A 13,117-nucleotide genomic window follows, 5' to 3' on the forward strand; every position below is an offset into this window, starting at 1 on the left:
CGATTTGAAATTCCTTCCTTCCCCGGCCAGTCTCTCTTCGTTCTCCTAACCACTTGGTGACATTCTTTTTGGTGTTTCCTGTGCTCTTTCCCATTTTCCTCGGTTTTGTCCTTTTTCCACTTCCGGAACGATTTTTTCTTGTCCTCTATCGCTTTCTTCACTTCCTTGGTTATCCACACCGGGTCCTTTGTTTGATTCTTTTTGCACCCTTTTCTAAATCTGGGGACGTACAGATTTTGTGCTTCTTGTACCGTGTCCTTGTATAGGGACCAGGCTTCCTCCACGGTCTTTGTTTTTCTTGAGCTTTTCCTGAGTTTCCTTCTCACCATTTATCTCATAGCGTCATAGTTTCCTTTCTTGAAGTTGAGCGTTGTCGCTGTGGTTCTTTTCCCTTTTGATGTTCCTACTTCTAGTTTGTACTGGATCATGTTGTGATCACTGTTTCCTAATGGTCCTAGTACTTCTACTCCCTTTGCAGGTCCCCCCAGCCCGTTGAGTAGTAGGTCGAGAATGGCATTCCCTCTCGTTGGTTCCTTGACGAGTTGTTCCATGAAGCAGTCCTGCACGGATTCTAGGAATTCCGTTTCCCTCGCGTTGTTTGAGTTTCCAATTTTCCAGTCTATCCGTGGAAATTAAAGTCCCCCATTACTATGATGTTTCTGTTCTTGCATTCCCGCCTTAATTCTGCTTCCAGTTCTTTGTCTTTTGCTTCTGTTTGTCCAAGTGGACAATAGTACAGTCCCAATTTTATGTCAGGTCCATTTCTTCCTGGTAATTTAACCATAAATGATTCTAATCCGTCCGTCTCTGCTGCCGTATCCACTATGGTCGAGTAAATGGTGTCCTTTATATATAGTGCTATTCCTCCGCCCTTCTTGTGTGTCCTGTCTTTTCTATAGTGTTTGTACCCTGGCAGTACTATGTCCCATTTGTTTTCCTCGTTCCACCATGTTTCCGTGATTCCAATGATATCTAGATCCTCTTTTTGGCCGTGGCTTCCAGTTCTCCCATTTTGTTCCTTAGGCTCCTTGCATTTGCGTACAAGCAGTTTAGGTCCTGGCTTATTCCCTTCTCTGTTGTTTTTCTCTGTGATTCGTTCCTCTTGTCGTCCCTTTTTTGAGCTGCTAGTCCCGAGTTTTGTTAATCTGAACCTCTTTCTCTGGTGCATCTTTTTTGTCTGCAACTTGTTTCCTCAAATTCTCCTGCTCCTCTAGCTCTTGTTGTTTGCCCTTGTTTTTGTTTGCCAATTTCTCATGTTCCTTGAACTCCTGTTGGTTGCCTTTTGTTTCTACCCAGCATTTTTCCTGCTCAGTATCTTCTTTGAATTCTGTTGCCCGAACCGTCGACATCAGGTCGACTATCGGCTTTCCCCTTCTTATTAGTTTAAAGCCTGTTCTATTCCTCTCTTGACGTTGCTTGCTAGAAGTCTTGTTCCTGCCGTGCTCAGGTGTAGTCCCGTCCCTCCTGAAGAGCTTGTTCTTCCCCCAAAACGCCGTCCAGTTCCTCACAAAGTGGAATCCCTCCTCTTCGCACCATCTCTGCACCCATGCGTTTATTGCTTGTAGTCCATCTGCCTCTTCGCGTCTGCCCTCGGTACTGGCAGGATCTCCAAGAATGCTATCTTTACATTACATTACATTACATTAGTGATTTCTATTCCGCCATTACCTTGCGGTTCAAGGCGGATTACATTCCAACTAAAAAAACAGGAATTACATACAAATTAAAAGGAGTTGAATAAGCGATGACATTGAATTTTTTAAGGTAATAAACATTGGATAAAGAGTTACCAAAGGGAATTGGAGGTCTTTAGGAGGTAAGAATATGGTGAGATTATGGGTTTTAGATAGCATTTGATAGGTAAAAGTGTTGTTAAGAGTAAGAGGTTTTAAGAGTGGGTGTGGTTAGGACTGTTTCAGGGCTTTCTTGAAGAGTATAGTTTTTATTTGTTTTCTGAAAATCTTGTAGTCTGGGGTGGTTAACAGTAGGTTGGAGATTTGGTTATCCATTCTTGCAGCTTGAGTGGCTAGGAGGCCGTCGTATTGTTTTGACCGTTTTACTTCCTTGATCGGGGGAGGTGTGAAAGGGGAGTGCGTTTTTCTATGTCTGGTTGAGGTTGCTTGGATGAGGCGATTGTTTAGGTAGGCTGGGCTGTTTCCATTTAGGGTTTTGAATATCATGCAGTAGAATTTAAATAGTATTCTTTCTTGGATTGGTAGCCAGTGTGAGTTGATGTAGGCTTCTGTGATATGATCATGTTTCCTCAGTGAGTAGATGAGTCTCAGAGCAGTATTTTGGATTGTTTGTAGTTGCTTGGTCATCGTGGCAGGGCAGGGGAGGTAGAGGATGTTGCAGTAGTCTAGCAATCCTAGGATTAGGGATTGCACTATGAGCTGGAATTGTGATCTTTCAAAGAATTTCCGGACTTGTCTCAGGTTTCTCATTATTGCAAAGGATTTCTGTATGGTTTTATTTATTTGCAGTTGCATAGTGCAGCATCTGTCTATTGTCACTCCTAGTAGTTTTATGGTGGTTTGGATTGGGTAGTTGATTGAGTTAAGTTCTAAATTGGTTATGGTTGGGACTTTGTCATTTTCGAGGAGGATGAATTTGGTTTTATCTGGGTTGAGTTTTAGTTTGTGTTCTTTCATCCAGGTTGTAACTGTTTCTATTGTTTGGTGTATTATGTTTGTCATGGTGGTCTTTGGCTGATCATATGGTATGAGGATGGTGATGTCATCCGCATAACTATAGGTGGTAATGCCTATGTTATCCAGGTATGCCCCGAGAGAGGCAGTGTATAGGTTGAAGAGAGTAGGGGATAGTGGGGATCCCTGTAGTACGCCGCAAGGGTTTGACCAAGGATCTGATTTTTCTTTGTTTGATTTTACTCTGTAGGTTCTGGATTTTAGGAAGCCTTCAAACCAAGAATATACTGTATCTGAGATACCTATTGCATCCAAGATTTGGAGAAGGATGTTATGATCAACTAGGTCGAATGCTGCAGTTAGGTCCAGTTGTATGAGAAGCATTTTTTTTCCTGTGCTGAGGTGTTGTCTGGCTGTGTCCATAAGGGAGCCCAGGAGTGTCTCTGTGCTGAAGTTAGTTCTGAATCCTGATTGCATGGGGTGGAGTAGGTTATGGTCATCTAGATAGTTTGTGAGGAGTTTGGCTACTAGGCCTTCTGTAATTTTGACATATAGCGGTATAGAGGCAATGGGTCTGAAGTTGGATGGTTGGTCTGTTGGTCCTTTTGGGTCTTTTTGAATTGGGGTGATGATAATTTCGCTGAAGTCAGTAGGGAAAAAGCCATCTTTGAGTGTTGTTTGTATCCATTGCAGAAGTTGAGTACGGAATTTTATACTGGAGGTGGTAAGGAGATATGCTGGGCAGTGGTTGAGGTCACAGGAGGCGTGGCTGTATTTTTTGTAGAGTTTATTGAATTCGGACCATTGTATGTTGGGGAATTGAGACCATGTTCTGTCCGCTGTAGTAGATTCTTTATCCGTGGGTTGGGTTGTGATTTCGTTTAGGTGGGATGGGGTAAGGTTGAGGGTGGCTCTGGCGTTAGTGATTTTGTTCTTGAAATGGTCTGCTAGAAGGGTGGCAGAGGGGGTTGGGTTGTTGTTAGTTGTCGTGTAGGGTTTGGTGTCCGTTAGGTCTTTTAATATTTTGAATAGTTTTTTGGTATCTTGGGTTTCTGTGCCTATTAGGTTTGTGTAGTGAGTTTTTCTCTTGTCTTTTAGTAGGATTTTATATTGTTTGTTAGTTTTTTTCCAGGCGGTTTTCGTTTGATCTAGGTTTGTTTTTCTCCATTTTCTTTCTAATCTTCTGCATTGTCTTTTAAGTTGGAGCAGATCATTGTCAAACCATTGGTCTGATCTTCTACTGGTTCTAGTTTTGGTTTGTAGTGGGGCTAGTTCGTCCTGGGTGTTGGTGGCTAGAAAATTCCAGTGAGAGATGAAGTCTTTTGGGTCGCAGTCCTGGAGTGTTTCATCTATTTTTTTCCAGAATACAGTTGGCTCGATATGTTTGCGTGAGGTGTATGTTGTTTTTTGAGATTTAGGTGTGGTTTTGTTCTTGGTCCAGTTAATGCTGAAATTGTAAGTGTAGTGGTCTGACCAGAGGGATGGGGACCAGGTTCCATTGGGTGTTTGAATTACTGGGGTGGTTGATTGGTGGGTCATGAAGGCTGCAATGTCTAGTTGATGTCCTTTTTCATGAGTGGTTTGTGGGTCTAGGATTTGGAAGGATAAGGCATTGAGAAATGCTAGACAGTTTTTTGCTGGTGTGGATTTTGGGTCTTCTAGGTGGAGGTTTAGGTCTCCTAGGATAAGGTTATATTCTGCTGTTAAGGAGTTTTGGTAGATGAAGTTTTCAAATTCAGGTCTCGTTGTGGTCCAATTTCCCGGTGTTATGTAACAGAGCATGCATGCTAGTGAGTTTTTTAGTGTGGAGCTTGTGAGATGACAGGCAAGTAAGTCCATTTGTGTGGTGGATGTTTTTTCTTGTATATTTAGGGTTAGGGAGTCTTTGAATATTATTGCTAGTCCTCCTCCTCTTTTTTTCTCTCTGCAGGTCACTGTTATTTTGTACCCCTGCGGGCATACCTCTGTTATTCTGGGGTCTGTGTCTGAGGTTAGCCAGGTTTCTGTGAGGAAGAGACAGTCTAGGTTTTCGGTTTTTAACCAATTTTTTATATGTTCTGTTTTGGATCCTAAGGCTCTGATGTTTAGGTAGGCACACGTTAGAGTAGTGGTTTCTGTTTGATTCTTGTGGGTCGTTTCAGGGTAGATGAGTGTTTTGGGAGGAGGTGTAGGTTTGGTCTTGGGAGGAGTTGTTCTTTTTCTCCAGGTTGTGGTGATGGAATGTTGGGTGCTGGTCTGGTGGTTCGAGTTTCTTGTTAAGAAGGTTCTGCCGTTATGGAGTTGGAAATTGGTTACAGAGGAGCTTGTGGGTGTGGTGTATAAGTTGTTTGCTACTACTTTCCAGCTGGTGATGAGGAGGATTATTATTAGGGTGGCTTGAGTATGTGTTTGTGTGGATAGCTTCATCTTTAGTGGCAGTTGGTGGGGGTTTGGACTGATTCTAAAAGTCGTTTGTCCTGTTGTTATTGGTGAGGGAGATAGATCTTGTTGTTTTGTGGTAGATGGGTTATGTTGTATGTCTGATCAAAAAGATTGACCTGTTCGGGACTTCGGGGGGGGGGGGGGGCAGCTCCCGGTTTCAGTGGGGCTGCTCTGAAGAGAAGAGGCTGTGTGAGTTGCTCTGCAGGGGGCTTCGGGGGGCGGAGTTGGGCTCCCACGCGGCCCGAAGTTCCTACCCTACGGCAGGGGTCTGTTTTTCGTTGGAGCAGCTCCCGGTTTCAGTGGGGCTGCTCTGAAGAGAAGAGGCTGTGTGAGCTGGTCTCTGTAAGAAACAAGTCCGCTGCTGCAGGGGGTGAAATCGGGTCCCTGGCTGGTCGGGGGAGGGGCGGAGCAGGGCTCCCACGCTTCCTCTCCTCTGCTGGGCTCTGTAAGAACAAAAAGTCCGCTGCTGCAGGGGAAATCGGGTCTTTTGCTGGTCGGGGGAGGGGCGGAGCAGGGCTCCCACGCTTCCTCTCCTCTGCTGGGCTCTGTAAGAACAAGTCCGCTGCTGCAGGGGGTGAAATCGGGTCCCTGGCTGGTCGGGGGGAGGGGCGGAGCAGGGCTCCCACGCTTCCTCTCCTCTGCTGGGCTCTGTAAGAACAAAAGTCCGCTGCTGCAGGGGAAATCGGGTCTTTTGCTGGTCGGGGGAGGGGCGGAGCAGGGCTCCCACGCTTCCTCTCCTCTGCTGGGCTCTGGAAGAACAAAAGTCCGCTGCTGCAGGGGAAATCGGGTCTTTTGCTGGTCGGGGGAGGGGCGGAGCAGGGCTCCCACGCTTCCTCTCCTCTGCTGGGCTCTGGAAGAATAAAAGTCCGCTGCTGCAGGGGTCCCTGGCTGGTCGGGGGGAGGGGCGGAGCAGGGCTCCCACGCTTCCTCTCCTCTGCTGGGCTCTGTAAGAACAAAAAGTCCGCTGCTGCAGGGGAAATCGGGTCTTTTGCTGGTCGGGGGAGGGGCGGAGCAGGGCTCCCACGCTTCCTCTCCTCTGCTGGGCTCTGTAAGAACAAGTCCGCTGCTGCAGGGGGTGAAATCGGGTCCCTGGCTGGTCGGGGGGAGGGGCGGAGCAGGGCTCCCACGCTTCCTCTCCTCTGCTGGGCTCTGTAAGAACAAAAGTCCGCTGCTGCAGGGGAAATCGGGTCTTTTGCTGGTCGGGGGAGGGGCGGAGCAGGGCTCCCACGCTTCCTCTCCTCTGCTGGGCTCTGGAAGAACAAAAGTCCGCTGCTGCAGGGGAAATCGGGTCTTTTGTGTCCTCAGCTACAGTTTCCTTCCCAGGCTCTTGAACTGTTCAGTTAGTGCATTCCTGCTTTAGCTTCTCCTGTTGACATCGTTTGTCCCAACGTGGATTATCACTGCCGTCTCTTCCGTCTCCGCTCCTTCCAAGATCCTTTCAATTCTGTCAGTGATGTCCTTCGTTTTTGCTCCTGGTAGGCAGGTCACTAGCCGATCTTCTCTCCCTCCTGCTATGTGACTGTCCACTTCTCTCAGGATTGAGTCTCCCACTATGATTGCATATCTCCCCTTTTTCAGCTTTCTCACTGGTCGCAAGTCCATATCTTTTGTGTGATTCCTTTCTTCCCTTTCATGGCTCTGGTGAGTCCTCCCCTCCTCTTCTTGCACGATTCTTCCATGAGCTCCTTCATCCATGGTGTCTGTTGATTCATATCTTCCATTTTGTGTGGACTGTAGCCACACCGCTGTTCCGGACCGGAACTCAATGGCACCTCTAGTGGCTATACCTAGTAAGTACAGCAGCGTGTGATCCGGCCTGGAGTCACCCTGCAGGAACGGATTGACACACCAGTGAAACTCACAATAATCAAAAATCAAACACCAAGAAACGATCAATGCAAAATACTTCACTTTTACTTGGTAAATAAAAATATGTCAGGATGCCTCAAATAAGGATAATAATGCTTCAGGCCAAAACTCACAAGCAGGCAAAGAAACAATGAAGACAAAAAAAATATCCCAACTTTCCTTGTTTTTAAACAGTCAGTATTATTTAAGTCAAAGTTCTCCCCAGAGCCAGCACAGCCTGTATTCTAAATCAGGTTCAAAATCAAACTCCAGTCAAGTGTATCACTTTCAAACAGTTCACACTTTCACAGGTAAAGCCTCTAGCAGCAATTTGCAGTTCTGCTAGGATTAGGAGAGTGTCCTAGGTTTGCAAGAAAAAGCTTTTCAAAGGCTTTCAAAATTCCCTCCCTGGGTGACAGCAAACCTCTTCCCAGAGACACTTCCAGCTTCATAAAAGAAAAACCCAAAATAGTAAAGCTCAAACAAAACAGTCCCAAAAGCAAACAGTTACAAAACAAAACTCACTGTTTGTAGTTTACTGCTTGTGGCTGGTGGATAAACCAACCTCCATGGCTTCAACAGAATGCTCCAAATCTGTAGGCAAAGATTCTTGTATCTCCATAGGAAGCTCTATGTCAGACAAAGATTCATTTAGGGCATCTCCAGCTTCCTCTACCTCCATAGGTGTGGCTTGGTCGTTCCTGTTTGGCCCAGGGAGATCCTCAGGGAGAAAAAGCCTAAACCTTCTCCCTAGCTTACCTCCCTGTTTGTTCCCCACTGCTGGCTTTTCTATCCTAGGGACATGCCCTAACCTGGCTGAGTCAGCAGGGAACAACGTAGCTCTTGGGCTCCTCCGGTGGTGACCCAAATACTCACTACCTACTACCTTCTCAGCAAGCTCAGGCTCCCTCTGGTGGTTGAAGGGGAAATTATCATCATCAGGGCCAGGACGGATCTTGTAAACTTCCTGGGTTTCCCCTTTACTTTACCTTCTGACTTAACTGGGACGCAGGCAGGCGCAGAGCCTGTCTGATCACAGGGCGCAGCTTCCTCGTTCCAGCGCTGCTGCTGATCTTGTTCTTCCAGTCTCCTGTAGGCCCCCTCGATGAATCTCTTGAGCTCCTTTACCTGTTCCTTGATGTGGCTCCCACCTGTGGGGTCTTCAGCTGTCCTGAAGGGGTCTTCCGAGGTGTGCAGTCCTTCCAGTTCCTGAATCCTGTACTGCAGTCGACCGACTTCTTTCTTCAGGCTGTCCAGTTCCTGGCACCGACTACATATGTACGCTTGCCTCCCCGAGGGGAGGTAGTCGTACATATGACACTCTGTGCACTACACTGGGAAGCTCATCTGGGTTCCTGCTGCTTCCATCTCTGCTTCTCTTCAATTCAATTTACTAGGTGCCTTTTACTCTTGCTTGTGTGTGCTCTCTCTTATACTTACCTACTTTGTTTGTCGCTTTCTTTTTGCTTGTGAGTAAATGCTGTCCTCTCTTGGGCCTATCTCTTTCTTGTCCCCGGAGCCTGCTTCTGTTTGCCTTGTGTGTGCTCCTTGTCTGTATGTGCTCCTTGTCTGTTACTTCCCTTTGTTTGTAAGCAAGTGTTGTCCTCCCTTTGGGCCTTCCTCTTCCTTGTCCCTGGAGCCTAGTGCCTCTCTATCCTTCTTTGCCTTGTGTGTGAGCTTTCCTTGTGCGTGTGCCCTCTTGCTCCTTACCTTCCTGTACTTCACTGTGTTCTTGGGTAGAGAATGACACGGTGACAAAATTCATCATCGTTCCCGTCCCCGCGGATAACCACAGGAAATAATCCCATGTCATTTTTTCATGTCTATTTCAACCTCAGTCCTTCTACACCAGCATTCTTCAAAGCAAAGCTTGCGGGTCACTGGTTGTGCCCAATTATACTCTGATTCTTCCCTCTCTCCTTAAAGAATGACAGGAAGATGGTTTCCCGCGGTTATCCGCGGGGACGGGGACAGTGATGAATTTTGTCACTGTGTCATTCTCTATTCTTGGGTCCTGGGCTGTATTTGTTCCCTTCTTAAGGCTCCTTCACGAAGACGATCTTGCAAAGGTGAGCGCCTTTGCCGCTTGCCTTCGCCACGTGCCGAACGGCTTTGCACCGTTGCCTCCTCCCCTTTTAAGGGGGAGCTTGGGTGATGACTTGGCCAACGAAGTGGGGGTGGGCGGAGCTTACTCTCGACACTGCCCCTAACTTCCTGCTCTTGTCTCTGTTTTCTGGTCTTCGCTTCCCTCCTTCCTTCTCCTCCTGCTGCCTGCTCCTACTAGCTCTTCTCCTCTTGCTGCCTCTTCGCTCTCTCACCTGAAGCTAGGCACCTCGCGTGCCGTTGGCTCCTCCCCTTTTAAGGGAAGCTCGGGTGATGACTCGGCCGACGAAGTGGGGGTGGGCGGAGCTTACTCTCGACGCTGCCCCTAACTTTCTGCTCTTGCTATTGTCTCTGTTTTCTGGTCTTCGCTTCCCTCCTTCCTTCTCCTCCTGCTGCCTGCTCCTACTAGCTCTTCTCCTCTTGCTTCCTGTTCTTCTCATATATCTTCTAGTGCAAGAAAATGCTTACTGCAGATGGGCAGACTGGATGGGCCATTTGGCCTTTATCTACCATCATGTTTCTAAGCCCAATAACATTTTTGTCACCTTCCTCTGGACCGTTTCATGTCTTTTTACATCCTTACCCAGATAGGGTCTCCTAAAGTGAAACACACTTTTCAACTCGCTTGTAGAAGTAGAAACTACAGAACAGCCCTGTGATGCAAGAAGCAGAGCCAAGACAGAAAAAAATTTAGATAACTGCAGATGTGATGTACAAGGCACAAAGTCTTTAATTGTTAAAAGTATAATGTAGCAATTCAAGTAATGGTTCTCAATTAGAAAGCGAATATTCCGGTTTGTCCTACTTTACTGAGGTATATTGGCTATCCTGCTCCAAGGTCCTTAAACCTTAAACAATTCTAGGACTTGAAAAAATAAATATATTACTTTTTAATAACTAAAATTCAAGATTTTCTGATTCAGTATGGTTACAAAAAATGGTTGTATGGTTGTACAAAAAATGATTCAGTATGGTTACAAAAAATGGTTGAAAAATAAATATATTACTTTTTAATAACTAAAATTCAAGATTTTCTGATTCAGTATGGTTACAAAATTTATCTTTCATGGTTGATATAACAAAACATTTAAACAATTTAAATTTAAAACTGCAAGGAAAAGATCAGATCATTATGAACATGTGTGATCAAGTTAAAGTATTCCAATGTAAGCTAGTTCTTTGGGAAAAGCAGTTGAAAAATGAAGATTTAACGCACTTTCCAACATGAAACATAAACAAATTAAAGTTTAGGTGAAATTGCTTCGTATCAAAAATATGCATCGTATCAAAAATTTTAAGCCTTAGAACTGTGTTTAAAACAAGATTTGCAGATTTTAAATCTTTGGAAAACTAGTTTTCTTTTATTTTCTCAATAAATATAGAATCAGTACCTAATCATATGCAAATGGAAGTAATTGAGATCCTGTGCAATTCAGATTTGATGACAAAATACAGTGAAGTTGGCTTGCTTGAATTTTACAAATATTTGCCAGCTGAGTCAAGAGGGTGAGGCCCAGACCAAGACAGAGTTAGAATCCCTAGAGAGCAAACAGAACAGAGAGACCTGGAAGGAGGAAGTGACCTCCAGTGGGTTTCCGGGGAGGGTTGCAGAGAACTGCCTCTCAACACAGTACTCCCCCGATATTTGCGGGGATTCTGTTCCAGGAACCCCCGCGAATATCAAAAAAACGCAAATACGGTTTTTCACCTAGGGAGGCAGGAGAAGGCATCTGGAGAGGTAGGATAGGGCAGCTATAGTGCTGGCGAGTGAAGGAAATCACTCGCAGTATGCTCCGACTGCCTCTTCCTGCACTAAAGTCAAGCTTCACCAATCAGGAGCTGCATGCACAGGAAGTCCCGGTTGGAGAATACCGCGAATGACCGGGGGATCACTGTATATGCCTCTGCCAACTGAGAATAGAAGACTGTCAAGGTGGAACGTCTTTTCCAGAGCATTTTGAACCTGTACGGTCAGGCTAGGAGTAGGCCTAGGTTAGAGTAAAGCTTTCTTAAACCTGCTGCATCCCCATGTTTAGAGCTGGACAAGAAGCTAACCCGAGGAGGACTTTTCACTGACTTTATAAGCAACTCTATGTGCAAGATAGTCTGTCGGTGTAGCAAACAGACTTCAGTATATTTTGATTTAAGAAATAAAGAATTCTTGTTTAAATTCCACACCTGTTCTGTGAAGGCTCAGTCTCAACACTTAACTCTTACTCAAGCTATCATATACATTATACACATTTTTACTTATTCGTTTATCTGTTAAAAATCTGTCTATACTTAAGTTCTTCACACACACAAAAAAATCCAAAGTTTACAGCATGGTCTTTCCACAGGCAATGTCAAACAATAAGTCAATTATTGTTTAGTGACTAACTTCAAAAGCAAGAATTCACCCCCAGTTTCAAGTATACTTTCTTTGTCCAAATAAACCAAGAAGAATTGAACTGGACTTCAGAGTAACTCTCCATTCACAAAGGTCTATTTTCATATAACACCACCTAAATCCATAATGTGATTTTGAAAAAAAGTTACTATATTCAGTTAAAGACTCCTACAGTGATCAATCCCACTAAGCAATTTTAATATATATATATATATATATATATATATTTTTTTTTTTTTTTTTTTAAATATTTAGTGCTTGGGGCATAGTTTAACCCAGTCCAGAATCTAAGTGCACGAGGCCCCACTAGGTACACACAGCTGGTGTCCAAATCATTAAATGCTGGGAACTAGTTCAAACATACTATCAGATTCCTCACCAGCAAAACCACCTACATGAGCCTGCCTTCTTCTAAGTCAGTTGATCAAGAAATCAAGACCAGCATCCCCTGCACTAAACAATGCTGATCTAACCAGTATTTCACAGTAATTAAGTAAAAATGTTACAGTCCCTTAAACTATACTGAATGTATTACAGTGTCATGTACTGTACACAGGATCACTGATTAATCAACTATTTAACATTTAAGTATTGCCATCACAAATATAAATTAAAAGCAAAGTATTGTGTGTTAAATTTATAGATCATAATTCTACTTGCCTGGTATGCTTCCTAGTCCATCCTTGGAATGAGAGAGCAGTTCTTCTGTTTCTCCTTCTCTAAAATTTCCTATTTCTCCATAATAAAGAGCAATTGTAAGCTGCATTATACGTATGAACATGGGGAGCTGCTGATCAGTAATGGAAAGCTTCAAACTTTCAACTAGTGTGTGAATCTATAAAGAAAACAGAGAAAGTGGTATAAACTTAAAATTTTCACACGTTGCATTCAAAAATTTCTTTAAAATTTTGTAAGTGGTTTGTTGCAGTATCTCTAATGATAAATGATTCTAGAAAATAAGACCTTGTTCCCCTATGGTAGGGGTGTCAAAGTCCCTCCTGGAGGGCCGCAATCCAGTCCGGTTTTCAGGATTTTCCCAATGAATATGCATGAGATCTATTTGCATGCACTGCTTTCATTGTATGCTAATAGATCTCATGCATATTCATTGGGGAAATCCTGAAAACCCGACTGGATTGCGGCCCTCCAGGAGGGACTTTGACACCCCTGCCCTATGGCCTTTTAATCTATTCACATAAGCGATATTGGGGGGGGGGAGGTTGCCTAAGGAGGCTAACAGCTTCAGATTGCACATGACTTTTTAAAAACATACAAATCAACAAAATGGGCCATATATGATGGAAAAAGAAAGCTAAGCACTGCTGTGTTTTCTTGAAGTTATAAAAAACTGTTCTGCTCAAGAATAAACTCAACAGTAAAGTTAACCGCCCAACACAGGCTTCAAAGGAACTCAGAAGCTATTCCCATATAAAACTGAAACATATATACTAATTCTTCCCAGCCCCAAAGGGCTGACGGCATCCAAGAATCAACTTGGAGAAGCATAAACAGACTGAAACAAATGGTACATACAAAAGCAGTCCCCAAAATGCTAGGGCGGACTTGCTGTGCCGACTCTTAAGACTGAGGACACAAAAGCAGAGTCCAGTCTTGCCACCACACACAATGTAGAATTTGGCAAACGTGTGAAGAGAAGACCACGTTTCTACCCAGCAAATCTCCTCAGGGAAGACAGATCTAGCTTCGG

General features: G+C 44.5%; 1 protein-coding gene across 10 annotated transcripts in view; it reads right to left on the minus strand.

Moving 5' to 3' along the window:
• Nucleotides 1-13,117, minus strand: part of VPS13B (vacuolar protein sorting 13 homolog B) — a 1,237,203-nt gene that overhangs the window by 1,133,425 nt on the left and 90,661 nt on the right. For all 10 annotated transcript variants that reach the window (XM_033933145.1, XM_033933154.1, XM_033933146.1 and 7 more), the window contains one exon: nucleotides 12,070-12,244. In XM_033933145.1, the coding sequence (XP_033789036.1) occupies nucleotides 12,070-12,244 (175 nt within the window). The remainder of the gene's footprint in view (nucleotides 1-12,069; nucleotides 12,245-13,117) is intronic.

The sequence above is a fragment of the Geotrypetes seraphini genome, chromosome 2 (genome assembly GCF_902459505.1).
Source record: "Geotrypetes seraphini chromosome 2, aGeoSer1.1, whole genome shotgun sequence".
NCBI lineage: Eukaryota > Metazoa > Chordata > Amphibia > Gymnophiona > Dermophiidae > Geotrypetes > Geotrypetes seraphini.